The 26,828-nt window shown below is 39.5% G+C and overlaps 2 protein-coding genes across 4 annotated transcripts in view; one reads left to right on the top strand and one right to left on the bottom strand.

Moving 5' to 3' along the window:
* Positions 1-26,828, top strand: part of TM6SF1 (transmembrane 6 superfamily member 1) — a 55,749-nt gene that overhangs the window by 26,700 nt on the left and 2,221 nt on the right. Inside the window, exons 10-11 of one of the 3 annotated variants that reach the window (XM_027521996.1) lie at positions 2,337-3,793; positions 4,131-4,776. The exons of 1 other annotated variant lie outside the window; for it this stretch is intronic. In XM_027521996.1, the coding sequence (XP_027377797.1) occupies positions 2,337-2,528 (192 nt within the window). In that variant the 3' untranslated portion in view covers positions 2,529-3,793; positions 4,131-4,776. Of the gene's footprint in view, positions 1-2,336; positions 3,794-4,130; positions 4,777-26,828 lie in introns of those variants that run through there. One more of the 3 variants, XM_027521998.1, reaches the window with a different exon arrangement.
* The window catches only part of HDGFL3 (HDGF like 3), a 79,865-nt gene continuing 53,406 nt past the window's right edge, over positions 370-26,828 (bottom strand). Inside the window, exons 3-6 of the mRNA XM_027522000.1 lie at positions 24,511-24,649; positions 21,640-21,798; positions 17,426-17,572; positions 370-5,163 (exon numbers count right to left, since the gene is read on the bottom strand). Of these exons, the coding sequence (XP_027377801.1) occupies positions 5,158-5,163; positions 17,426-17,572; positions 21,640-21,798; positions 24,511-24,649 (451 nt within the window). The 3' untranslated portion in view covers positions 370-5,157. The remainder of the gene's footprint in view (positions 5,164-17,425; positions 17,573-21,639; positions 21,799-24,510; positions 24,650-26,828) is intronic.

The following is a 26,828-nucleotide window of genomic DNA, read 5'->3' as shown; positions in this document are numbered from 1 at the left end:
TCTTTTGAAACTTCAGCATCCCGGAAACCAGACACCATATACTTTGGGAGGAAGCTGTGGTTGGGTTGCTCACTCAGGTATAGGTGAGGCCACTCTAAATACCCCGTCAGAACTATGAGCAGTACCAGAAACTGCAGAAGACCGGCCTCAGGCCTTCTCTCTCAATTACATACCTCTTTTAACTAGAAATGCAATCATCTTGGGCTTTCCTGGTGGCTTAGATGGTAAAGGATCTGCCTACAGGAGACCTGGGTTCCATCACCTCTGCCCCTTATTCAATGATTCTGAAGCAAAAGGCTTACTAAAATATGTATAAAAATAGAGTAATGCCTTATAGAAGCTTTTTGTATTTTGACAGTCACAAGACCATTACTATTCAACATTTATTGAGCTCTAACAATGTGAGAGGTGCCACACAAAAATTCAGACACAGTACCTGCCCGATGGGCTTACAGTCTAAAGGACATGATCATTTTTTAATGTTCCCATGAGTTTGCTGTTTGTGAAAATGAGGTATTAACTGCACTGGTCAGTGCAGGAAAAGAGCCTATGATATTAGACTTTTTAAGCAGGTTCCCTATTCAAGTAGGCATGACTATTCATATTATTCTCTTAAACTGTGGTTTGCATTTCCCCAAATTTTATTTCTGAGACATATGTAAGTCTGAAAAGATAGATACCAAATGCACATTTCTGAAAATCAGGGGTCAAATCTGGAACCTAGTCCAGAAGAAAAGTCTGGTTATATATTCAGAAAAATATTTTTATTCAAAATTGGCCCTGGGGAAAAAAAATAGTGACGGGGGGGCCAAGATCCTGTTGGGGGTTCTTAGAATGTCCACAAGAGCAGGTCCTCAGGGCAGCCTCTCAAAGGCCCTTAACTCTTTCGTAAGCATTCGGTGGGTTGTGTTTGGGCATTGGCCCTGGGGGTGGTGTGTTTGAGGATAAAGCCCTCTCAGTGGCTCCCAGATCACCGGGCAGATGATTCCTGCCTTGGCACTGCCCTTTGTCCTTGGCAACACACCACTCACGCTAATTTAATGCCTATCTCCAGAGAAGAACAAGACTACCAGACACCCCCAGGATGTATCAGGAATTTTGTAAAAATGTAACCTGTTAAAATGCCCGTTGCTGATACCATCCGTATACATACTGCTTTATAAAAACTTGTCCTTTTCTTGTCATAAAGTCAAGTGCGAAGTAACATTTTTGTTCTGTTAACCACTTGGCAGGATAAACTGATTTTATATGGAGGAAATGTAAGATAACTTATACGTGTTTAAAGCAAGTTATTTCATTTTCATCCTCATGATTTCTGTCATCTTTTGTCTCTTTGCTCTGATCCTGATAAACTAATAAGTCACCACTCACTACATTCAAATTCCCAATCCTTTATTCATGTATATCTTGAGTTTCAGTTATGATATGAAATAGACTCCAGGGCTGCATTTTGTAATGATACAAGGATCCTGAGGAAATACTTTCACAGAAGCCTTTTTCTAATACAATTTTCACCTGTGCTTATGAAAAGTATTAAAAAAGGCCAACTGGCACGTTCTGGAATGTATGTTCTGAGCAGGTATCTAAATACAAGTGGGAAGTGCTTGCCTTTCTGTTTTGTAAATTCAGCTTATGCCGACAAGCTGGACGTCTCAATAATTTGATGTGAAAAAGTTGCCTGTGTGTACATTTGCCATTTTATAAAACAGCGAACAAATCCATACCCCCACTTTATCTTACAAAACAACCCTTAGTATTTTTTAAGTTGCATGAAAAACAAATATACAAGTAAAAAAACAAGCAAAATGCATAATGAAGGGCTTTGAGCTCTTGCTCCAAGGAGTAGGTGAAAGAATTGATATAAATGAAGCTGAGGTTTTCAGAGCTTCTCTTTAAATAGCTATGCTAAAAATATTTCAGCTGTCTAATCTCTGTACTTGCTTCATTTTTACTAGAACACATTGTGTGAGCCGCAGCTGAGTTCCTATATAGGATATCTCCAGAATGCAAATCAGAACAAGGCAGATTTTATTCAGATTTTTCTTTTGTAAATTGAGCCACTACTGTTGGGTATGGGGTTGGGCCGGGTGGGCACTACTAGATGAGTTAAAAATCAGTTAGCCTGATAAAGACATGCTAAAGAAGGCTTACTTTATTTGAATGGTTATATCAAGACTGACCCCAAGTTCAATGAGATATTGAGGATTCTGGATTGTTTGAAAATCTGGTTTTGAGGGCACAGGAGCGTGGTCTGAATGGACCATTAGGAATGCATTTGAACACAGAATTTATGCTTACCTCACCACCCCCCCCCCCCTTTTTTTTTAACATGACAGGCTCAGTTTTCTCACATCGGTGCTTCTCTTCATGCTAGAACTGCTTATGTCTACAGAGTCCCTGAAGAAGCGAAAATCATTTTTTTAGCCTTAAACATAGCATATGGAGTTCTTCCCCAGCTCCTGGCCTATCGCTGTATCTACAGACCCGAATTCTTCATAAAAACAAAGGCAGATGAAAAAGTTGAATGAAAACATTGTTTTATGTTCTTTCTCTCCAGATGACTGACTTTTGCTATCTTGGTACCCATATCTGGCCCCATTCCACTCTCTTCTTGCACAGGAACATTTGCGAATACATCAGTTCTTGCTCTATACTCTGTATCGTAGGAATTATGTGGGTAAATCTTTTTTTGAAGGAAAGTTGAAGTTATTCAGAAAGTCTGTTTAAAGAAATACATTTCAGGGTATTTGTGAATAAACAACCACCTATCTCAATATTCTGTTTGTATATATTAAGTATAAGTGTGAAAAATTACAATTTAGCTTCTATAATAATGAACATGAAAAGGAAACTATTCGAAAGTGAAAATGGCCTATGCATATTAAAAATTTCAAACTAGCAAATACAGATTGGAGGAATATTTTTGCATATAAGATGTATATGCTTTATGATCAACCTCAATATAAAGGACAAATTATCAGAACATTTAAAAATGTTGTTTGAAAAGTGTTTTCCCAAGGAAAGTGAACTATTCACTGGGGTTTCAAAAACTGCTTTCACTGAAATTTTTTATTGCGTCTAAACAGTTAAGAAGGGATCTATAACTTTATTATTACCTTTATTTTACTGGTGACTGGAAATATTTCTATTGTGTTTCTGTGTATATTTTTAATAAATTATTTTTGGCCTTTTATGAAGACAAATCTTATTAAATTTGAAACATTTTGTGTATTTTCTTTTTCAAAAAAGTTCTGTGGTCTTTAGCTTTTTTGTTTTAAAAATCTGTCAGTTATACGTTCCAATTTGAAATGTCATCTACATTCTCCTTATGTTTTAGTGTGAGCGATGAAGAGGACTTTTGATGAATTAATTAAATTTCCTTGATTTTAAATTAAAATATTCAAAATTAAAAAGTACCTTGTAAGGACAAAGAACTGGATTGGCATTCCTACTGTCTTTTAAATGAACTGTTCATCATGTGGAAGCGTGAGTCGAGTATAATAGAGGAAAATCAGTATTTGCTAAATTAGAGAAACAAACCCAAAACATAGCCGCCTCCTCAGTGCCCAGGAGTGGTAAGTGGATCTGTACTCTTATGCCCTCAGGTGCCATCATCACCACTCCCATCATCACCAGCATCATCACTAATGGCCCTACGCTTTCAGAGCTACTCACATTTTTTCCTTCATGCTATTTACTAGCTCGTCACCAAAATAAGAAAACCTAAAAGAAAATGGTGTCCAGATCAGTGCATGGATAATGTCCAGTGTGAATTTAGGGGTCCACTGAACTGGTAAGTAACACAGATATGCAAGCAGTCATATAGCCAGTTCCTCTCCCTACCCCCCAGTGTTTAAAAAAAAAAACAAAACAAAACACAAGTCCTAAAACCCAGAGTGTTTAAAAAAAGAAAAGAAAAAGCCTCACCTGCACTTGATTCTCTTATCAGCTTGCTGTTAACAATTTTTGCTTTAATATATGAATTACATTAATACCTCACATTACATATATGAAGCCAAATTACACTAACTTAGTTGTTTACAACCTCAACTCTTACTCCCAGTACACATTCCAATAAATTTATTCTGTAAAAACAATACATTTTTTTGTTTTTGATTTTTTTTTTACAGTAAACTTTTCAACTACAAACCTCGAATACGCGAAAGATGTTCCAAGGACAAGCATAACAGGATTGATAAAACCCAAACTGACTAAATGTGTTCTCACAATATAAGTTGGCATAAAAATAAATAAAATTTTCTATTATCACAATTGCAACAATAATGTACACATAATAATGGTTTGTGGATGAGTATTAACTATTCTAATTCTAGTTCCAAAAGAAAACAACAGATCGTTTAAAAGTCTATATTTAAAAGTCAATGCTTTGTCTTACTTCCCATAGGGCTACTGCTGAGTCCAGCTTTAAAATGTAAAGTATCCAGCTTGAGTGATTAGCTCAAATTGTATTGGCATTGGGAGAAAATAAATCATTGCCTTTATCTTGGAGTAACACAAAAGACTCACTTAACTTCACATATAGAAACTGAGTTTGTGTACGTAACAACATGAGTTTTGAGAAGTATAAGTTGTCAACTAGCTATTTCTAATACGGAAAAGGTATATTACAATATGATTCAACTTTACACATGGCCTCAAAACTGAAGGACAATTTTAAGTTCACCTTCAATATGCCAACATTATGTATCTAGGAATTGGTTCCTGGGTTCTGTCACAGAGAAGAAATCCCTTAAGCATTATGTTGAGTGGTCCTTTTAAAAAAAATGCTAATTTATATTTAACTGAGTGTTTGGTGATGGTGGAGTAAAAGGCAGAAGAGTGATGAACATAACTGCCTTGATAAAGGATCCTAGACTTGTATGAGCTTGTGCAAAAATCTTGATAATCCTTAGTGGTTAAGGGCAACTTCATGCAACCAAATAACATGAAATTAAGTCAATAACCTTAAAAAAGGCTAAAATGTCTTTTTTTCCCCCAAACACATCAGAGAGGAATGTGAATAATGTACATACAAACTGGGATTCTGTCAATGACAACAAGGACTATGTGTTGGTTCATATCAAATCCAAGAATATTGGACAACCAAACGTATAACCTTCTTGTGGTTTTCTTAGTATGCAGCATTCATTATGGTAGTTAGGTCTGGAAAAAAACACAAAGAAAACAAGCCTTTAGATGATTTTGGATATTAACAATATAAGCTACCCACATCTTTATACTATATACCTGGATTTTTTGAGATTCCAATCTGCACTGCAGCATTAACAATACTTATCAAGAATAGTCTCTGAGGGTTTGCTTTATACTATCAGTGCAAAAACCTAAAGGAAAAACTAGGGCATTTTAGTGTAAACTTTGTCTATTGTCTGGCAGGACACAGTGAAGAAGCGTGCACTCTGTAAAACTCTAGGATAATGCATTGCTGGGATACATAAAGTTAAGGGGAAAACGGAGATAATCCATCTTTGTGAGGATTCTGGTATCACAAAGAAAGGTAAATTTCTTAAAATTTTAAAAGTATTTGCAGAATTGCAAATTATTCTGTATAATATTTATAATTTAATTACTTGTGACAGTATGGCTCAATGAAATACAAGAGTTAATAATATTAAGTCAAGATATACAAAGAGAAAGGAAGCCTAGATTTTTGTAAAGTTTAGATTGCTTCCATTTGACAAAGATAAAATACTTCCATTTCCTAAAAGGATTGCGTTTTAGTTTGGGTCCCACTTTTAATTGTGTCAGGTTACATTTCCCCACCGGGATGCTATTTTTGTTTTCTTCATCATTAACCCAAATACATTAACCCCCTTAGTACTGCTCTTGTGGTATAAATTAAAGAGGGAATTCAGGCCCCCAATACTTTTTCTGAAAACAGCCTCCTTCAGCTCTACACTTCACTAAGTGAATGAACTTGTTTGTAGGATGCATGTCATCATTCATGGGTATGGTTTTCACTTATGTAGCTGAACTCTACCCTGCACCATATATAATATACAGCTAATTCCAGAACCTTCAAAGAGGAAAGTTTCTAAACCTACTATCCCCTCAAGATAGCAGAAATACATTTCTTAGTCTTCTTTGTTCTTACCAAAATGAGAAAGCCAATCTTAAAAAAAAAAAAACACATTACATTTAAAATCTATGAACTTGCAAGATACAGTGCCTGGTGACTCCTCGTTATTTATTAACAAAGAAAAGCGCTAGAAATAAGATCATACTCACAGGCTTTAGAGGATTTTCCTCCCTTGTGAAGGAGGAAAACACCCATTAAAACAACGAGAAATTGTTAATCAACCAAAGAAACTTCTTTAACAATGTCTTTTTATTAATATTAATGTGAAAGGCAATACATTCTATGTTTACATCAGTAGAAAACTCATAGTAACAACTACTCAGTCCATGTTGAAGAATATTTTTAAAACACATGGTCTGATGGTAGTCTCAGAGTAGTATTAGTGCCCCCAGCAAAGTGAGAGTGGTAGCAGAATGTGACTATAACTTTAAGGACATGCTTTTTGGGTGGAAGTACTATTAAATGGGTGCTTATATTAATAGAGTCAAATTACAAATTAATTTTTAACTTCTCATACCATAATCACTCTATCTGCATATGAAAAAAATACCCTGCTCATTCACACTGGTGGATATTCTGAACAGTGTTCTGCAGATCTACTCCACATAAACAGCTAGAACTTGTGCCTTTATGCACTGGCTGCCATGCTCAGCGCCACACCAGTTTCATACTGCACAATGGCTGGCTAATCCACTGGATTCTCTCTTGAGGCATTTCAATGTGAGGTACACTAACAGGCTGAAGGATACCCGAACACAGTAAGCAGAAGTTACAGGCTGGAGAAGTCATAGGGTCTTTTTATGGAGCACCAATTTTTCTTGGAAGTATGGCAGATAAACTATGGTTACTCAGACTTGGGTATTTGGCATTTTGTCAAAAATAAATGAAACGAGCCTATTACTTCATGGAAAATGACTGATAGTATTCATTGCCAATGATAAAATTTGGGCTTTTGAGTGAAGATTAGGATTCTAGAAAACTTAAATCCTCTCTAAAAAAGCTTCCCAAAATGTAAAGTTTTTTTTTTTTTTTAGGGGACAAGATAGTGATATTTAAAATGTGATTAAAAAGATTTCATAGTGAAATATTTGGAAAACTTAAGTAACTCAGGGAACAAATATTTTCCAAATGTGAAAAGAGATTCATAGTGCCAGATGGTCCAATGGATTTTAACCATACAGAATATAAGAGGTTCAGATTCGACACTGCAACTAACCTCCAAGAAATGACCACTTACAGAATTGGTGTAATATCAAAGAATACACACAATGACCTGAATAGACTATTAAAATATTCCTATCTCCATCTTCAACTACATGTCTATGGAAGACTACATTTTCTTCTTATATTTCAACCAAAATAACATATCACAACAGTCTGAATACAGAAGCAGATTTGACAATATGGCCTGAGAGTTTCTATTAAAGCAGACATTAAAGATATGCATTTTTTTTAATGTAAAAAAGTGTATAATTTTTCTCAAGAACTTTTTTTTTTGGGAAGATATTTATTTTTCACAAAAATGTGTTATTTTGTTAAGTAATGGGTTTACTATTAAAGTAAATAAATATCCTTAAAATTTTATTTTTAATTCTAATTAAGTAAATATCAATAGCTATAACTAAAACTCTTTGTCTAAGAGTAGTAAAGGGGTCCTGAGACCAAAAACCTTGATAAACCACTGGCTTGGCATAAATGAGAGTGAATGGTGAAAAGTGAGGCTAAAGTGAGGCTAAAAAGATAAACTAAGGTGAGAGTGATAAGGCCATTTTATGCAGAAATCAGGAGATGGGCCTGATGTGGAGGGCACCAGCAGCACCAGATTGTAGGAAGAACAACAGGTCCCGAGCCAGAATAAATGTATGAATACTGGTTAGTGGCGACAGTGAACCCTCCGGCTGTCCGCCCCACATTTATTCTGTCCTTTGCTCCTCCCCACAACTATGTGACATCCTTGTGATTTGGGGACTTGACTCCAGTGTCAGGGATGGGCAGAACCTGACTGGTCTAAGCCAGTTATCTCCTTGTTGTCAGTGTTTGGTTCAGGGTAGGGCAGCTTTCTGACATGGATCTCAGTGATACCTGCCTCCTTAAATTCATACCCTTGTGTAACACCCTACCTTTTAGAGTAGGCTAGATCTTGTGACATTTGTCTAATGAACTGAATGAGGCAAAAGTGATGGGATATTGTGTCTGAGATCAGAGAACAAAAGGTTGACTTCCATGTTGCTTCCACCCTCTCTCTTGCTAATGAAGCCAGCTGCCATGCTGAAGCCACCTTATGGACTCATGTGGCAGGAAACCAAGGGAGGCCTTTGGCCAACAGTCAGTGAAGCACTGAAGCCCTTGATCTAATAACTATGAGTGACCAAATCCTGCCAACAACTTCCTGAAAGGAAGGTCCTTCCAAAAGGACCAAGCCCCAAGCCAAGCCTCAACTCAAAAATGATTTGAGCTCCTGCTAATACATTAATTGCAGCTTTGGAAAGATGTGGAGATAGAGGTATCAACAAGTTACATCTATTTTGGTTCCTGACCCATAGAAAATGCTATTTTAAGCCACTGAGTCTTAAGAGTTATTTGTTCACGACAAGAGGTATTAACACAGCAGGTGTATTATCCGCATGGTGTCCTGGCCACAAAGTCACCTCCACTTCGGTGACTTAAGAAGGGAGCTCTACGTGCTCTGCAGCCTGCCCCTTTCTGCTCGTGCTTCTGCTAGAGGAGTGAGGATGAAGGCAGAGCACCCAGACATAAAGGGAGTCTTGGAATTCTATGGGCTCCTTGTAAGAACCTCTTCTTCCTTCACCAATATATGTAACTTCCATCCCACCCTATGCCCTGAGACAATAATCCTTTTGGGGGCTCCTCTGGCTCAGACAGTAAAGAATCTGCTTGCAATGCAGGAGACTCAGGTTCAAGGAGACTCAGGTTCAATCCCTGGGTCAGGAAGATCCCCCGGAGAAGGAAATGGCTCCCACTCCAATACCACCCTCTGCCCCGAGCGATCAATCCTTCTTCCTGACACAAGATGGGCTCCAGAGCATCTATCACATCCTGGACTCTCATCCCTGACACTTTGTTGTGTTCATTTACAACCTCATCTCTTAAATGCCAGCCTCCCCCCCGCTCCCCAATTCCTTAGTCTCTTCCACTGGGTCCCTTGGATATTACAGTCAGTTCAGTTCAGTTGCTCAGTTGTGTCTGATTCTTTATGCTGATGGACTGCAGCATGCCAGGCTTCCCTGTCATCACCCTCTCCCAGAGCTTGCTCAAACTCATGTCCTTTGAGTTGGTGATGCCATCCAACCATCTTATCCTCTGTCATCTCCTTCTTCTCCTGCCTTTAATCTTTCCCAGAATCAGGGTCTTTCCACTCAGTTCTTTGCATCAGGTGGCCAAAGTACTGGAGTTTCAGCTTCAGCATCAGTGCTTCTAGTTAATATTCAGGACTGATTTCCTTTAGGATTGACTGGTTTGCTCTCCTTGCAGTCCAAGCAACTCTCAAGAGTCTTCTCCAACACCACAGTTCAAAAGCATCAATTCTTCAGCGCTCAGCTTTCTTTATAGTCCCAACTCACACATCCATACATGACTACCAGAAAAACCTTAGCTTTGACGAGATGGATCATTTTTGGCAAAGTAATGTCTCTGCTTTTTAATATGCTGTCTAGATTTGCCATAGCTTTTCTTCCAAGGAATGTCTTTTATTTCATGGCTGCAGTCACCATCTGCAGTGATTTTGGAGCCCAGAAAAATAAAAGTCTCTCACTGTTTCCCCATCTATTTGCCATGAAGTGATGGGACCAGATGCCATGATCTTAGTTTTCTGAATGTTGAGTTTTAAACCAGCTTTTTCACTCTCCTCTTTCACTTTCATCAAGAGGCTCTTTACTACTTCTTCGCTTTCTGCCATAAGGGTGCTGTCATCTGCATATCTGAGGTTATTGATATTTCTCCCAGCAATCTTGATTCCAGCTTGTGCTTCATCCAGCCCAGCATTTTTCATGATGTACTCTGCATATAAATTAAATAAGCAGGGTGACAATATATAGCCTTTACGTACTCCTTTCCCTATTTGGAACCAGTCTGTTCTTCCATTTCCAGTTCCAACCGTTGCTTCTGGACCTGCATAATTTCTCAGGAGGCAAGTAAGGTCGTCTAGTATTCTCATCTCTTGAAGAATTTTCCACACTTTGTTGTGATCCACACAGTCAAAGCCTTCGGCACAGTCAATAAACCAGAAGTAGATGCTTTTCTGGAACTCTCTTGCTTTTTTGATGATCCAACGAATGTTGGCAATTTGATCTCTGGTTCCTCTGCCTCTTCTAAAACCAGCTTGAACATCTGGAATCTCACGGTTTATGTACTGTTGAAGCCTGGCTTGGAGAATTTTGAATACTTTGCTAGTGTGTGAGATGAGTGCAATTGTGCAGTAGTTTGAACATTCTTTGGCATTGCCTTCTTTTGGGATTGGAATGAAAATTGACTGTTTCCAGTTCTGTGGCCACTGCTGAGTTTTCCAGATTTGCTGACATATTGAGTGCAGCACTTTCACAGCATCATCTTTTTGGATTTGAAATAGCTCAACTGGAATTCCATCACCTCCACTAGCTTTGTTTGTAATTATGCTTCCTAAGGCCCACTTGACTTCGAATTCCAGGATGTCTGGCTCTAGGTGAGTGAACATACTGTTGTGGTTATCTGGGTCATGAAGATCTTTTTTGTATAGTTCTTTTGTGTATTCTTGCCATCTCTTCTTAATATGTTCTGCTTCTGTTAGTTCCATACCATTTCTGTCCTCTATTGAGTCCATCTTTGCATGAAATGTTCCCTCGGTATCTCTAATTTTCTTGAAGAGATCTCTAGTCTTTTCCATTCTATTGTTTTCCTCTATTTCTTTGCATTGATTACTGAGGAAGGATTTCTTTTCTCTCCTTGCTATTCTTTGGAACTCTGCATTCAGATGGGTATATCCTTCCTTTTCTCCTTTGCCTTTAGCTTCCCTTGGAAATTAGTCAGCCATCAGCAAACCTTCTTCATTCCCAAGATACTTTATTCATCAATTTGTTCTAACTGCTATCTAGCTTCACCCTGGAGATCCTGCTGCTGCTTTCTCTGCAACCCCCAGGTGGTAACCTCCTCTGCCACAGCTCTCATACTACAGGCCCTGGAAGTGGGGAAGGTGACCTTGACCTTACTATTATTTCTAGCTATTCTTCCTCTGTGCTTCCCCCCAGGAAAAAAATCCTTCTGGACTTTAGTCTCAATGCTGTAAGATGCCAGCCCTTCCCTACTGCAGTCTTCTCCAAGACTCCCCATCACTATCCCTGACTCCTTGAAGATGTCAGCTGTGGCTCACTGTCATTCAGCATCCTAACTGCTGGATGTCAACATGCACAGAGATTGTCTTTGCAACACTCTAACCTCTTAGTTCCTGGGCTTCCTCTTCCCTAAAAATATTGTCTGCTACCTTACCTTAGCTGCTCATTTCCATGGTTATTTCTTAAACAAGCAATTTTCAACCACTGAGAGCATTTGCAAATACTAGGTCACTGTTTTTTTGGGGGAAATTATGCTTCTCTGATGGCTCAGAGGATAAAGTATCTGCCTGCAATGCAGGAGACCCGGGTTCGATCCCTGGGTTGGGAAGATCCCCTGGAGAAGGAAATGGCAACCCACTCCAGTATTTTTTTTTAAACCCACTCCAGTATTCTTGCCTGGAGAATTCCATGGACAGAGGAGCCTGGCAGGCTACAGTCCACAGGGTTGCAAAGAGTTGGACACGACTGAGTGACTTCACTTTCACTTTTCACTTTCATGGGAACATTGTAGGTTGGAGTTTTCAATGGCATTTAATGAGCAGGGGCCAAGGGTACTGCGATGTTCTGCGATGTGAACAGAGCTCACACAATGAAAACCTGTCTTATTGAAGACACCAAGAGCACCTGCCCTGTTGCCTGCTTCCATAATTCCATCTAGACATCTGACTATTTCATTTCTACTTGTCTTTCTAGTCCCTTCCCTTTACCTAGTACTCCAACTCCAAGAACTCTTTGATACTCAAAATCTGTTGATCCTGTCCCTTCCTCACATCCGTGTTTCCCTCTGAACATGTTTTGGATTCCATGTGTCCATCATTATAATTAATCTCTTCCTCACATACGCCCTCAACTCCCTTGCCTCAAACTTCCTTTACTTTGCTCTCTGGGCAAACTCCAATTCTGGATAAGCTCGGTTCTCTACTTTTCTGTGATCGCACAATTGAATACGCCTGGAGAAAAACACACAGCCATCTGAATGTTCTTAAATTAATGACCACTAACCTCGAGTGGGCCCTTCCTGCTGTTCCAAAGTCCAGTCACTTTTGTATTCTAACTATTTTATCCCTTTTCCTCCTCTCGAAATTTCAACACTTCTTCCTGCTCTTACTCTCAATTGTTGACCTTCCTTCCTAAGGAGACAGAAGCAATCAGATGAGAACTTTTATAAGCTCTCACTGCAGGTACCCACTTACCTGCCCCCGCACCCAACAGGAGGAAAACAGAGTGTTGAGCGCAGAGGCAGGTAAGTTCCTCGTGTTTCAGTGCATGAACTAAGGCACCCCTCCAGATGTGCAGTGGATTTTATGCCTGTTTGCCTTCTGAAGAGCCCTACTTTGGCAATTCTTTCCTACATTATTATTTTGTGATCACTGCACATTTGAATCATTCTTATCAGTCTGCTGCTGCTGCTGCTGCTGCTAAGTTGCTTCAGTCTGTGCGACCCCATAGATGGCAGCCCACCAGGCTCCCCCGTCCCTGGGATCCTCCAGGCAAGAACACTGGAGTGGGTTGCCATTTCCTTTTCCAATGCATGCAAGTGAAAATGAAGTCGCTCAGTCATGTCCGACTCTTCTCGACCCCACGGGCTGCAGCCTACCAGGCTCCTCCGTCCATGGGATTTTCCAGGCAAGAGTACTGGAGTGGGGTGCCATTGCCTTCTCCGTCTTATCAGCCTATGTGCTGCACATTCTCCCATCAAGAAAAAAAGCCCCTCTTGACCTTCTATCCTAGACTGTGTCTAAAAAATATCTGAGGAAAAAAAATTAGGCTGCCTGTGTGTATGCTCAGTCATGTCCAACTTTTTGCAACATGGAGTGTAGCCCACCAGGCTCCTCTGTCCATGGGATTTCCCAGGCAAGAATACTGGAGTGGGTAGCCATTTCCTTCTCCAGGGGATCTTTCGACCCAGGAATTGAACCTGTCTCTTGTGTCTTCTGCATTGACAGGCAGATTCTTTACTACTGTACCACCTAGAAAACCCCCCAAATTAGGCTACTTGCCCTATAAGATATCAGGACACATTATAAAGCTACTGTAATTAAGAAACTGTAGTACTGACCAAAGGAACAGAATAGAGAACCCAGAGAGACCCATGGCTACATAACAGATGACACTGCATTTCAGAGACGAATAGAGAGACTGTTTAATACATGGTGCTGGTTAAATGGTTATGCTGTGGGGAAAATGCAGTGGGATCCTATCTCGTACCCTACACAAAGATCAATTCTAGATGGATTAAACACTAAAATGTTAAAAACTAAAGTTTACAATTTTAAAATGAAATACAGGAGAATATCTTTCTGACTTTGGGATAGGAATGGATTTCTCAAACAATACAGAAAAATGATAACCATAACAAGAAAATTTTGATGCATCTGACTACAATAAAATGAAGAATGTTTATTCACTAACAGGTATCATTAAGAAATTGAACAGAAAAGCCACAAACTTGGAGAAGATGTCTGTAATGCACATGACCACCCATGTTTGTTAGAATCCAGAATATGTAAAGGAGTCCTTTACATATCAGTAGGAAAATAAATTCAATAAGAAAATGGGCAAAATTCGCAAATCAAGCACTGCACAAAAGAGGAAGCACAGGTGGTCAAACAGGTAAAAAGAGGCTCAACTTTATTACTGACCAAAGAATCGCAAATTAAGACTAGAATTTTCACCCACTATATTGGGAAGAATTTTAAAGTCTGACAATGACAAGTGAGTCACAGGGAACTCATACATGGATGGTGGGATATAAGCTGGTCCAACAACTTATAGGGACGTAATTTGGCAGTATCTTATAAACACCATAAAAATAGTTGTGACTCAGCCTGTCCAGTCTGAGTTTACATACCCTTAAAGAAACCCTTGCATGCGTACACTAGGAGACAATATGGAAATATTCACAGCAACACAGTTCCTAACTGCAAAAAGCTGGAAATTACCAAAATGCCTGTCAACAGAAGGCTGGATAAAGAAGTTGTGATGTACTCATAGAATTGAGTATTATAAAGTAATGAGAAATGAGTAAACTACACATAATCCCATGAAGGAATCTTGGAAGCACAGTAGTGAGTATATCATTTTTAAAAAAGCTCAAAAAGGAGCAAAATTTAATGATTGTTTAAGTATATACCTGTATGTTACATATGGGCTAAGTTTTAAAAATGGAAGGAAATGGTAAATACAACACTAGTGGTTATCTCTGGGTAGGAAGAAGATGGGTTGGGAAAGAACATTGTAAATGGATACAAGTTATTGTTATATTCTACTTTTGGGGTTGAGTGGTAGGGTCTCTGGTATTGCTTACTACTTGATATTATGTATATCCTTTTGTATATAAAATTATATTATTAGACACAGGGTAGAAATAAAAAGATCTTAGGCCCTTGCTTCTACAGGCCCTGATGAGCCGTGTGACCCTGCCCATCCTTTCAGCTTCAGCTTACTCAGCTACAAAGTGCAGAGCACCTGGCACCTGCCTCCTGGGATCTGCGTGAGGACTAAGTGCAGGGACAGCACTGAGCACAGTACAGGTACACAGTGTCAGCCGCTACCTCTGCTGCTCTTGCTACTTCTGGTGGCAACTATCTTCTGAGTGGCTTTCAAGATATTAAAGTAGAGATGGTTTCATTAACAGAAAAATGAATCTACAATGCAAGAGATATAGAATGGGAAGCCATCAGTCATATATGACAGTTGAAGCCATGAGAGTGCCTAAGATGGACAGAGGAGAAACTCAGACTAGAAGGGTGCCAAGACAGCCTGGAGGAAAGTGCTCTAGAAAGAGACTGAGAAGAAACTGGGAGAAGCAGAAGAGACTAGTGAACTGGAGGCACAGTCAGAAGGAGAAAGTGGTCAATGGTACTAAATGCTGCAGACTGAGACTAAAGCAGACAATGGGTTTGGCAATGGGAGGATCACTAGGGACCTTTACAAGAGCAGTTTCAATGAAATAGCAAAGGAAAAACAAGAGTGTTGGGGGTTAAGTCATGAGTGGGTGAGACAATGGACACTGGGAGGAAAAAACAACTTAAGAAATTAGAGATGAAGAGAAAGGTGGAAAGAGTAGGACATATAGTAGAAGGGAAGTATCTATAATGGTAAAGTGAAAGTGAAAGTCGCTCAGTCCTATTTGACCCTTTGCGATCTAGAATTCTCTAGGCCAGAATATTGGAGTGGGTAGCCTTTCCCTTTTCCAGGGGATCTTCCCAACCCAGTGATTGAACCCATGTCTCCTGCATTGCAGGTGGATTCTTTACCAGCTGACCCACAAGCTGCTAAGTCGCTTCAGTTGTGTCCGAATCTGTGAGACCCCATAGACAGCAGCCCACCAGGCTCCCCCGTCCCTGGGATTCTCCAGGCAAGAACACTGGAGTGGGTTGCCATTTCCTTCTCCAATGCATGAAAGTGAAAAGTGAAAGTGAAGTTGCTCAGTCGTGTCCGACTCTGTGCGACCCCATGGACTGCAGCCTACCAGGCTCCTCCGTCCATGGGATTTTGCAGGCAAGAGTACTGGAGTGGGGCGCCATTGCCTTCTCCGTGACCCACAAGGGAAGCTCCTATAAGGGTAAGGGAGACCTAATACCATTTAGAGGCAGAGAGTAAGGAGCAGTGGGAAAGAAAGGAAAGGCACAGGAGAAGGGGGGACAAGCGATGGGGGTGAGGCGGTAACCTTGGAGAAGGTAGGAGGACATGATATTCTGGACTCTGACGATAGAAAGGTAGAGCTTAGTGCTTCTCAAACTGTCATGTGTGGATGAATAACTTGGGAGTTTAGTTAACATGCAGATTCTGGTTTGGTAGGTCTAGATTTGAGCCTGGATTCTGCATTTCTAACAAGCCTCCAGATGATGTTGATGTTACTGGTCTGCAGGCTGCACATGGAGTAGTAAGGGTGTAGACTGCCGCCTTCTCTGTCACAGGAAGTGCAGCCAGACATGAAGTTGGTGGTAAAGGGGAGACATGTGGTGGGAGTTTTTGCTATATGCATATTAAAGATACCTAGGGTGAAGGTAGCAGGTGAGACAAAAAGAAAACCAAATCTAAGTCAGGTACTCAAGCCTTTGGTGACTGTTAGCAGCTCAGTGTCCCTGGGAGGGCTATGTGTGTAGGTAATGAGAGGGGTCTATTTACTGGAGAGGTTGAGAGAAGGCAGGCAGGCAGAGGACAGAGTGAAGCTGCGCTGTGTAAGAGGAACAATGTAGTAGTTAGAATTGTCATAACTTGGGAATAAACATGGGTTACTGGAAGCAGGAGACAGTGGAGAGGTAAACAGCACTGACAAAAGCAGACCAGAAATGAAATCAGAACTAAAGAGTAATAACTTGTTTTATGGATACTGTTTTAAAATGATTTGCTGCTGTCCAGTTAGTCTTCATAAAGATCCATGGAAAATGACCACGGGCAAATGTGCCTTCACTAAAACTTTTACAGATGTTGACTTGCCTGTGACCTTGAAGTTATTGACAGAGGTTAACACTAGTGAACAAGATTCAAAGTGGACAACTTTCCCCCTTGGTTACTTTAAACATTTACATTCACATATAGTTTGAATATTTAAATATTTAAAGTCCCCTAGGTAAATTAAATTACATACTGCTTCTAGGAAAGAAGGAGCAGTATAAAATACCCTATTTTGAACATGCCATTCATTTTATAATAAAAGAATACAACTGTCAAATTCTGAGGTGGCATTTCATCATTTCATACTTCATGCCTAACTTTTCAAAAACTCGCAAGCTGCTGAAGTTAGTTTAAAAGAGAATGAACCTGTTTGAGTTCCAAACTGATGGGCAGGTATAATTCCCACCTGGCTGTCTTTTGTTCTCAGACTGTGAGCAGCTCATCACTAATTCAGGAGCAGAGAATGAATGTATAAGTCCAGCTGAGCACGTTCTCCATCACCAAGGCCACATTTACTAACACTGAGATATGAACCCTGTTCTGAGGCAGAGTGCCTTCCAGGTGAACAGGAAGGCAGGAGACGTTACAGGCATATTCTTACCCCTTCACTGGTTTTTTGCAAGTCTGAAGTTGTGTTTCTTGTGTCATTGCCGGCATCTCCACCCTCAGAGCTGCTTTTATTTTCTTCTTCTTTGCAGTCTTTGTCATCTTCGTCTCCTGGAGATTTCCGGGACTGTTTAGAGGATTTCTAAAGGTTTAGACAAGTTAAAAATTATAGTCAAAAGTAGAGCCCTGATTGCACAAATTTAAGTGAGAAATGTAGGAACAGCTGGCTTATATCCAGTTTGTGTGGCCTGATACAGGATACAGCATGATACAACATGCAGGTACTAAGACTGAGCTAGATAACCCTGGACAAGTCATCTCACCTCCCTGGGCCTCAGTTTAACCAGCTGGAAAGGAAGTAGAGGTGGACTAGATAACCTTTTAGTTCTTCCGGCAGTGTGATATGAAGGGCAGACAATGAAGAGTCACACACCTGGAACACTATCAACGAATAAATACAGTTGATGGAGACCACTCTAGGAAGGCTACAGAGCTATGAGGCACCCTAAAGGTCGCCTGTCCTTCCCCATCATTTCACAGCAGAGCGTAAGGTCCAGAGAAGCAAGATCAACACTCGAGGATCATACATGGACACCCACGTCAGAGCACGTATGGATGCTGTCAGGTCAATGGCATATACAGCATGATCTTGGCAAAACTTGTACATCACCATGTGATCTGAATTAACTTTAATTTTTTAAATTATGGAGAATTATTTAAGAACTGAAGGCCATACTGGTGAACTAGCTCCTTTTTTATCATCTTGCTTCTGAAACCAAGATGAACTCTGCAGTGAGGATGAAAATACAATTAAAGTTCACAGCCAGAGCTGCTTTGCAGAACAGCATTAAAATGATCAAAAGCTGGCTCCACTGTGCACTTTTAAGAAAATAAAATGTAGCATTTTACTTACACTTCCTTTCTGAAAAATTTTATGAATCTTTAAGCACATGGCAAATAACAGCTAAGAAAACTCATTAAGCCAAGTCACTTTTGGTCTTAACAAAAATGAAGTTAGAAAATTTGAGCTTCCTCAGACAATCCGTATTTTAAAATGCAACTTTTAAAGAGAAAATACCTTTTAGCTATGTGACAGAATCTATAATTACATTGCTTCTATTTTATTTAACTGAAACGACCAACCAAGCCTCAAATGTCCCTTTAAAATGACTTCATTTTCCTTCATAGAAGGAAAGCAGATTTAATAATCTGAATGTGGAGTGCCTAGAGTTTAAGTTTAAATCAAGTGTGATGATATAAAAGGTGAAATACTTTTGTTCTCCTAGTAAATACAGTATAATAATAAAAATGGAGTAACTGCTTTACATAGTAATCCTCAAATAACAGTTCCTGACTTGGAATTCTTATGGAAAATAAGGCACAGCTCCCTAAAATTTATAGTGCCTACAAAGGATACAGACAAGTAACCCTGTAAGTGATTTTTTAAGTTTTATAGTTCTTCAAGTTTTTATAATTTTTTAAGACTAGAAATAGGGTGTTACTACAGTTTTGCTAATGAGTCATATTCAGTGTTCAACTGAGAAATCTGGCTGCCACGCTATATGTTATAACCTTAGGAAGCTCTCACTGGGTGTATGCAGATCCTCACAATCCCTGGAATTTTGGGGAAGGACCCACCCTTCACCAGTTTAATCAACGTGGCCTTAAACTGGTTGTGTATCCACCCGTTGCTGTCTTTGGTTTTTAACTAGGATTGCTAATGGTTTACTATCAGCATCAGTTCAGTCTGTTGTGAGGTTCTCTTGATTAGCCCTCCTTTTTACAGTAAATAACGTCTATGCAAAGTATGTTTTGCTAACGATTTTCCAGTATCTGTTATGGCTCCAATATGAATCATATATATACTTACTGCTCAAGTGATTATATATATATATATATCCTCCCTCAAGTGTGCTTCTACTATGGCTTTTCGTTATGATTACTGAACTTTTTTTCCCCACAGAAAAACAGAATTGGGTGAGGTAGAGGGGATGTGGGACTCTTCCCTCAACCTAACTTGGATGCAGTCAGAAAAGTTTGTGAGCCACTTGTTTTCAGTGACAAAGGAAGATCATTCAACTTTAATAAACAGATGTAGGGGGAAAAAAAATCACCACACACAACCAAAAGGAAATATTTGGAAAGCCAAAGAGAGCACTGAGGTTACCCCAGGTATGTGGTTCCCAGACTGGCAACCTCAGCTCACGGATATTTAAGGTCCCACCCTAGACCAACTAAAATAGAAATTTTGGGGTGGGGTGGCGCTGGGCAATATATTTTAACAACCCCGTTTCCAGGTGATTCTGGTGCATGTGAAAGTTTGAGAACCATTGTGCTAGCTTATACAGCTGACGCTGAAAATAAATCATGGTTCTCAAATGATCACAAAAGTTGTGTTCTTGAAGGAAGCAAAGGGAATGATTCTTTAATTTAAAAATAGATAAGCCTTAGTAAGTATAGTATGCCTTTCCCTCTTCATTGCTTTACACTGTAAGTCTACCCCAGGCAGAGTTCCATTACTTCTGGTTTTCACAAGAGAAATGAAATAAGAATGTTTAAAAGTCACATATACACACTATTAAATATCTCGGCTACCTTAGAAAGCTTAGGTAATTTAGGGTAGCACAACACATTTCATAGAAGCTCAGCAGACAATCATGAATTAAATAAAATAAATTCAGTTGGGTGTGTAAGTGAAGTCCAAAATGCTAAAAGAAATTCAGCTTAAAAAATAATCCCTAAAAAAAAAAAAAAAAAAAAAAAATCCCTGTGGGAGATCCAGTCTTCCACAGGGGTTATTTTTCTAACTATTTTGCTGTCATTTGCAAACTTTATCCTCATTTAAGGCAGATACCATGTTCTTCATGAGGTGTACAGGAAGTAGTATGTATTCATATAATTGTATCTGTATGGCAGTTGGGTGGGTTTTACAGACTGTAAAATAAAATGCTGACAGTCTAATAAACCCGTGATACTTGTTTTTAAGGAGTTTCCTAAGTATATCCAGTCACTAAATACCACAGTCTAAACAGAAGTAATTTCTCTAAGGATTCATTCACCTTTGTGACAGACCAATTACAGCAAAACTTGTACCAATTTTTATCTTCAAAGATCCATTTATCCTGCTTAAAGTTTCTATAAAGTGAACAAACTTCCACAATATCAGTTTTTTCAACTGCATTTCTGAATTACTGTATGAAAAACCTAAACTTTTGATTTATAAATCAAGGATCATGTCATGTCTCCAATAAATCATTGTTACATTTGGAATAAAATTCAAACTCCTTAACACATTATTGACCACAGGCAGAAACTATAACTGTGGCCAGTGGTTTGTTATGTACGTGAATACTGAAACGTCTCTGGTCAATACCGTTCAGATAATCAAAGACATATTTAATACATCTCTGGTCAGTAAGCTGTCAGCATGGCATACCAGTCTCCATTGTTTAGCCTTTGTTGGTCTCTCCTTCCTGATCCTGATGCCTGTCTTGTTGCAATTCAGGAACATGTCAAACCCTCCCCACCTTCAGAGTCTGCCACACACAGCTCTTCCTTCCAGATTCTTTCAGGTCTCAGCATAAACTTAGTCTTTTCAGGAAGGCCTGGCCACTCTATCTCAATGGATGTACTCTGTCATTCCCTGCTCCCATTCATTTCCTTCATAGCCCTTCCAGAATTTATATTCATTATTGGTTTTTACTCTGTGTTTCCACCCCCAACCCACTGGATGATAAGTTATAGGAGGGTAGGACTGGAGTTGGATTTGCTCACTAGTATCTACCTAGTACAGTGTCTGACATAGAACAGGTGATCAGGAAATAGGACTGAACAAATAAAGCGACAAAATACAGTCTTTAAAGAAAAAAGACAAGAGTCTGAGTCTATCTCTATGCTTCCATAAACAGTAACAGACATAGTCCTAAATCGTACTGAAGTCTCCTACATTCTTAAATTCTTCAGAGCTCATCTGGGGACAGTTATCAGAGGGATACCTACTCTTACACCCTTGATTGAAGAACACTCCTCCTCCAACTGAGAAGGCGGTATTTCAGGGTCAAATAGCCCTTACGTGAGTCCATAGCAGCTACCCTCACGTCTAAGATTACCTGCCTATTCCCTTCAGATGTATTACTGTCTCTAAAGGAAGAGGCTCAAGAGTTGATATATTTCTATATGTATTAACAAGGGGAAAGGTTTCTTAGTAACCTTTGAAGTGTATGACTTTTTCCTCTTTGAGCCTGCTTTTTCACTCTTTCTTTTGCCTTTTCCATCTTCCTCTACTCTGTCGCCTTCTTCCTCACTGCTTGCATCAGCGGTATTCCCGCCTTCTCCCTCGGTTTCTGAAGAGCTCTGCTGCTGAATTGCCTAAGAAAAAAATAAAATATTAGCTAATTACATTTTGAAAAATAGCAAAGATCGTAGACTGCAAAAACAATCATTCTATTTTAATTAGAAAAAGTTCAGCTTACTCTAGATTTTCAAAATAAAGGGCTGTCAACTTCAATTTTCCAGTGACCACTTGACATGAACCCTCTTAGAGTAACAGAATTATAGGCATACCTGGGAGATATTTTAGGTTCAGTTCCAGACCTCCACAATAAAGCAAATATCACAAAAAGGCAAGTCACATGAATTTTTTGGTTCCTCAATGCATATAAAAATTATGCTTATATCATACTGTAGTCTATTAAATTTATAGTAGCATTATGTCTAAAAAAACTATGTATATACCTTAAAGATATTTTACTGCTAAAAAATGCTAATCATCATCTGAGCCTTCAGTGGGTCCTAACCTTTTCGCTGATGGAGGGTCAGTCACGTAGATGGCTACTGACTGATCAGTGTGGTGGTTGAAGGTTGGAGTGGCTCTGGCAACTTAAAGACAACGACATGGCAGTATCAGGTGACTCTGCCTCTTACGAATGAGTTCTCTGTAGCAGGCAACGCTGTTTGACAGCATTTTAGCCACCACAGAATTTTTTTCAAAACTGGAGTCAATCCTCTCAAACCTTGTCACTGCTCTATCAACTAAGTTTATGTAATATTCTGAATCCTTTGTTGTCACATCAACAGCCTTCACAACATCTTTACCAGGAATAGCTTTCATCTCAAGAAACGACACTCTGTTCATCTGTAACAAGCAATTCCTTATCCATTCAAGTATTAACAGCAGACTGCAAGAGTGAAATTGTATCTCCAGGCTCTGCTTCTAACTCTAATTCTCTTGCCATTTCCACCACATCTGCAGTTACTTCCTCCAGTGAAGTCTTGAAGCCCTCTAAGTCATCCATGAGGGTTGGAATCCACTTCTTTCAGATTCCTCTTAATGTTGATATTCTGACCTCTTCCTTTGAATCATAAATGTTGTTAATGGCATTTAGAATGGTGAATCCTTTCTAGAAGGTTTTCAATCAACTTTTCCCCATATCTGTAAGAGGAGTCACCAACTATGGCCACTATAGCTTTATAAGATGTATTTCTTAGATAATAAGACTTTAAAGTCTAAATTCCTCCTTGATCCATGGACTGCAGATGGATATGGTGTTAGCAGGCAGGAAAACAACACTAATCTCATGGTACATCTCTATCAGAGCTTGTGGGTGGCCTGATGCACTGTCAATAAGCAGGAATATTTTCAAAGGAATCTTTTTTTCTGAGCAGTAGTTCTCAAGAGTGGCCTTAAAAATATTCAGTAAAGCATGTGGTCAGTACATGGTGCTGTCATCTAGGTTTCGGTGTTCCATTTATAAAACACAGGCAGAGTAGATTCAGCACGATCTTTAAAGACTCTAGGATTTCCAGAATGGTCAACGAGCACTGGCTTCAACTTAAAGCCACCAGTTGAATTAGCCTCTAACAAGAGTCAGGCTATCTTTTGAAGTTAAGTCAGCAGAAGAAGTCTCTTCTCTAGCTATGGAAGTCCTAGGGGGCACCTTCCAATAGAAGGCTGTGTCATTTACACCAAAAAATCTGTTGTTTAGTGTAGCCACCTTCATGACGCACCTTAGCCAGAGCTTCTGGATCACCTGCTGCAGCTTCTGTATCAGCTCTTGCTGCTTCACTTTGCACTTTTATGTTATAGAAACAGCTTTTTCCTTAAGCCTCTGGCACCAACCTCTACTAGCTTCACACTTTTCATCTACAGCCTCCTCACCCCTCTCAGCCTTCACAGAATTGAAGAGAGTTAGGCCTTGCTCTGGATTAGGCTCTGGCTGAAGGGAATCTTGTGACTGGTTTCATCTTCAATCCAGACCACTCAAACCTTCTCCATAGCAGCAATAAGGCTGTTTCACTTTCTTATTATTCATGCATTCACCAGAGTGGTACTCTTAATTTCTTTCAAGAACATTTTCTTTGCATTCACAACTTGGCTAACTGTTTGGCTCCAAGAGGCCTAGCTTTAGGCCCATGCCAGTTTCCCACATGACTTCCTTAGTTTCTAAGGTGAATCATTTCTAGCTTTTGATTAAAAGTGAGAGACTTGACTCTTCCTTTCACCTGAATACTTAGATGCCACTGCAGGGTCATTAACTGGCCTAACTTCAATATTGTGTCTCACAGGGTGGCTGAAGGAGAGGGAGGGAGACAGGGGAACGGCCCATCAGTGGAGCACTCAGAACACACACAACATGAACACATACACATCAGTTAAGTTCATCGTCTTATATGGGTGGGGTTTGTGACATCCCAAAACAGTTATAATGGTAATATCAAAGATCATTGGATACTATTAACAAATAGAAGAATAATGAAAAAGTTTGAAATACTGAGAGAATTACCAAAATAAGAAGCCAAGACACAAGGTGAGCAAGGGCTGGTGGAAAAACAAGGTCAACAGACTTGCTCAAAGCAGGGTTGCCACAAACCTTCGATTTGTAAAAAATGCACTATCTGTGAAGTGCAACATAGCAACGTATGCCTGAACATTTAATCCAAAGTGCGACTGGAGCAAGACAGAATTCTGACTTCAGATCGGTGGTGGGTAATTGTTAATACAAAGGACACACAAGAAAGATTGAAAAAAGAGTTAAAATTAAAAAATGAGATACAGCAAGTGATAATGAAGTAAACTGTCACCTGGTATCCAGTAAACTTTACTCCTGGGTTATTTTCTATTTCCCACAATCCTTCATTAAATCCTTTCCGTTTGTTTGATTTTCCAAACTTGTCTTTGTATTCCTTGTAAGGGAAGAGGTCTTTGGGACCTAGAAAAGCACTGCAGAGACACATCAGAAAGAGATTTGACATCTGACCTTCAAATGTAAGGTATTTTTAATATCAACTCAGGTGTCAGAGCATATCTTAGTATATAAATTGTAAGTATGTATAAACTCTCTGAGTTAGGCACATATCACAAGATGTTTTGCACACATAATTCAAGGTAGAAAAAAATGGACAGCTAGGTATACAGGCCAGCAACACTGACTGTGTTGCTTTGATTTTAAATTACTAATTTCTTTTTTGTTTTGAAATTGATTTTTAGTTAAACAAGTAGTTTTAAAGATGTCTACTTTGACCACTTAAATCATCTTACACTAAGACTTATATATGCTAATCTTTCATAGGTAAGGGGTGTAAAAACATAAACACTGGAGTAAAAAATGATTCTAACTCTATATGCCACATTAGTATATTTATTATTTCTATAAATTAAAAAATCATTAGTGTTTAATGAGGCATTAGACAAGAAAAAAATTAGAAGTGGCAAACTAGATAGAATCATCCAATTTAAACCTAATCTTAAATTAGTCATAATTATGAAAAGAAAATGAGAATAAATCCTGAGGCTGGCCTAGAGATCCAAGCATTTAAACTAAAGTCTTCAGCATTACTGTCTATGACATTAATCTGGCAGATGACACAGTGGGGCCCACAGCCTGGCTGAGATGCATTTCAAACTGAGACTCATTTATTCACATTTTACTGAACATCTCTAAAGTGTCAGCTGTTCTAGAGGCGCTCGGCGTTCTTCAGGGAACAAAAAGATGAACATCTCTGCCCTCATAGAGCATACATTCTAGTAGCAAGGGTAGGAATCTAGACAATAGAAAAGATAAATAAAATATAGTACCATGTGCTAAAAATAAATAAATCTATTGATGACGCAGAAAAAGGGGATAAGTAAGGACTGGGGTGGATTTTAACAGTTTTAGAAATACAGATCAAGAGGGAAGGCCTCACTGAAAAGGGAACATCCAAGAACTGAAGAGGGTGAAGAAGGGACCCATGTGGTTATTTGGGGAAGAGGAGAGCAAGTTGAAGGAAGAGCAAGTATAAAAGGCCCTGAGGTGGAAGAATGCCTAGTGTATCTGGAGTGAAATGAGTGAAGAGAGAGTTGTGAGACGAGGTCAGAAAGGTACCAGTATGGGCGCACGATCGTGTTGGGGCTTTGAGGACACTATAAAGGCTTTGAGTCAGATGGGAAGCCATTAACGGTTCTGAGTGTGACAATTTGTGTTTTAAAAGGGTCACTCTGGCTGTGCTGAAAACACACTGAAGGTCTGGGTACTAGGGCAGAAGTGGAGAGACTAATTAGAGGCTACTGAAGTAACAATGGTGACTAGGACCAGGGTGTTGGTGAGAGGTGGCTGGATTCTGAATTCACTCTCCAGAAAGAGCCAAGGTGATTTGCTGATGAGTCGCATATGGCATGTGAGAGGGTGGAACTGAGGCTATCTCCAATGATATGGGCTTCCCAGGTGGCTCAGTGGTAAGAATCCACCTGCCAATGCAGGAGATGCAGGGTCGATCTCTGGGTCGGGAAGATCTCCTGGCGAAGGAAATGGCAACCCAGTCCAGTATTCTTGCCTGGGAAATCTCAGGGACAGAGAAACATGGTGTGCTACAGTCCATGGGCTCAAAGAGTCGGACATGACTGAGCACGCACACACACCTGCCAAGGATACAGACTGAGAAATTAGAAGAATGGACTTAATATACTGAAACGCAAGATTTTTGAGAGAACAAGATTTGAAGGTGACACGTTCAGTTCTGGATGTTAAATCTGAAAACCTAGTTAGATATCCCAGTGAAGATGTCAAGTAGGCAACTGGGCAGGTGATCTGGAATTTAGGGAAAACGTCTGTGCTAGAGGTGTGTATTTAGAATTTATCAGCAGAAGTGATATTGAAAGCTTTGAGACAATGGGTTAACAGTTAACTGTTGATTTTATAAATTCCATTTTCTGACTGGATCTTAGTACTGGTCCCTTCCTTACATTGCCCAGCTGATCAAGAATTCAAGTTGATAAAATCACCCAAGCATGCTTTCTGACCCCAATCACCGCATCTTCTTTGGTTGTTCAACTTTAACTGTTCAGCATGATTGCATTTCACTGCATCCAGAGATAGTTTATTAGGTTACTGGACATTTTAATCAAACTGAGCATGAGAAGG

The sequence above is a fragment of the Bos indicus x Bos taurus genome, chromosome 21 (assembly GCF_003369695.1).
Source record: "Bos indicus x Bos taurus breed Angus x Brahman F1 hybrid chromosome 21, Bos_hybrid_MaternalHap_v2.0, whole genome shotgun sequence".
In the NCBI taxonomy this organism is placed as follows: domain Eukaryota; kingdom Metazoa; phylum Chordata; class Mammalia; order Artiodactyla; family Bovidae; genus Bos; species Bos indicus x Bos taurus.
The sequence above is the reverse complement of the archived record's forward strand: the minus strand, read 5'-3'. Positions and strand labels throughout refer to the sequence as shown.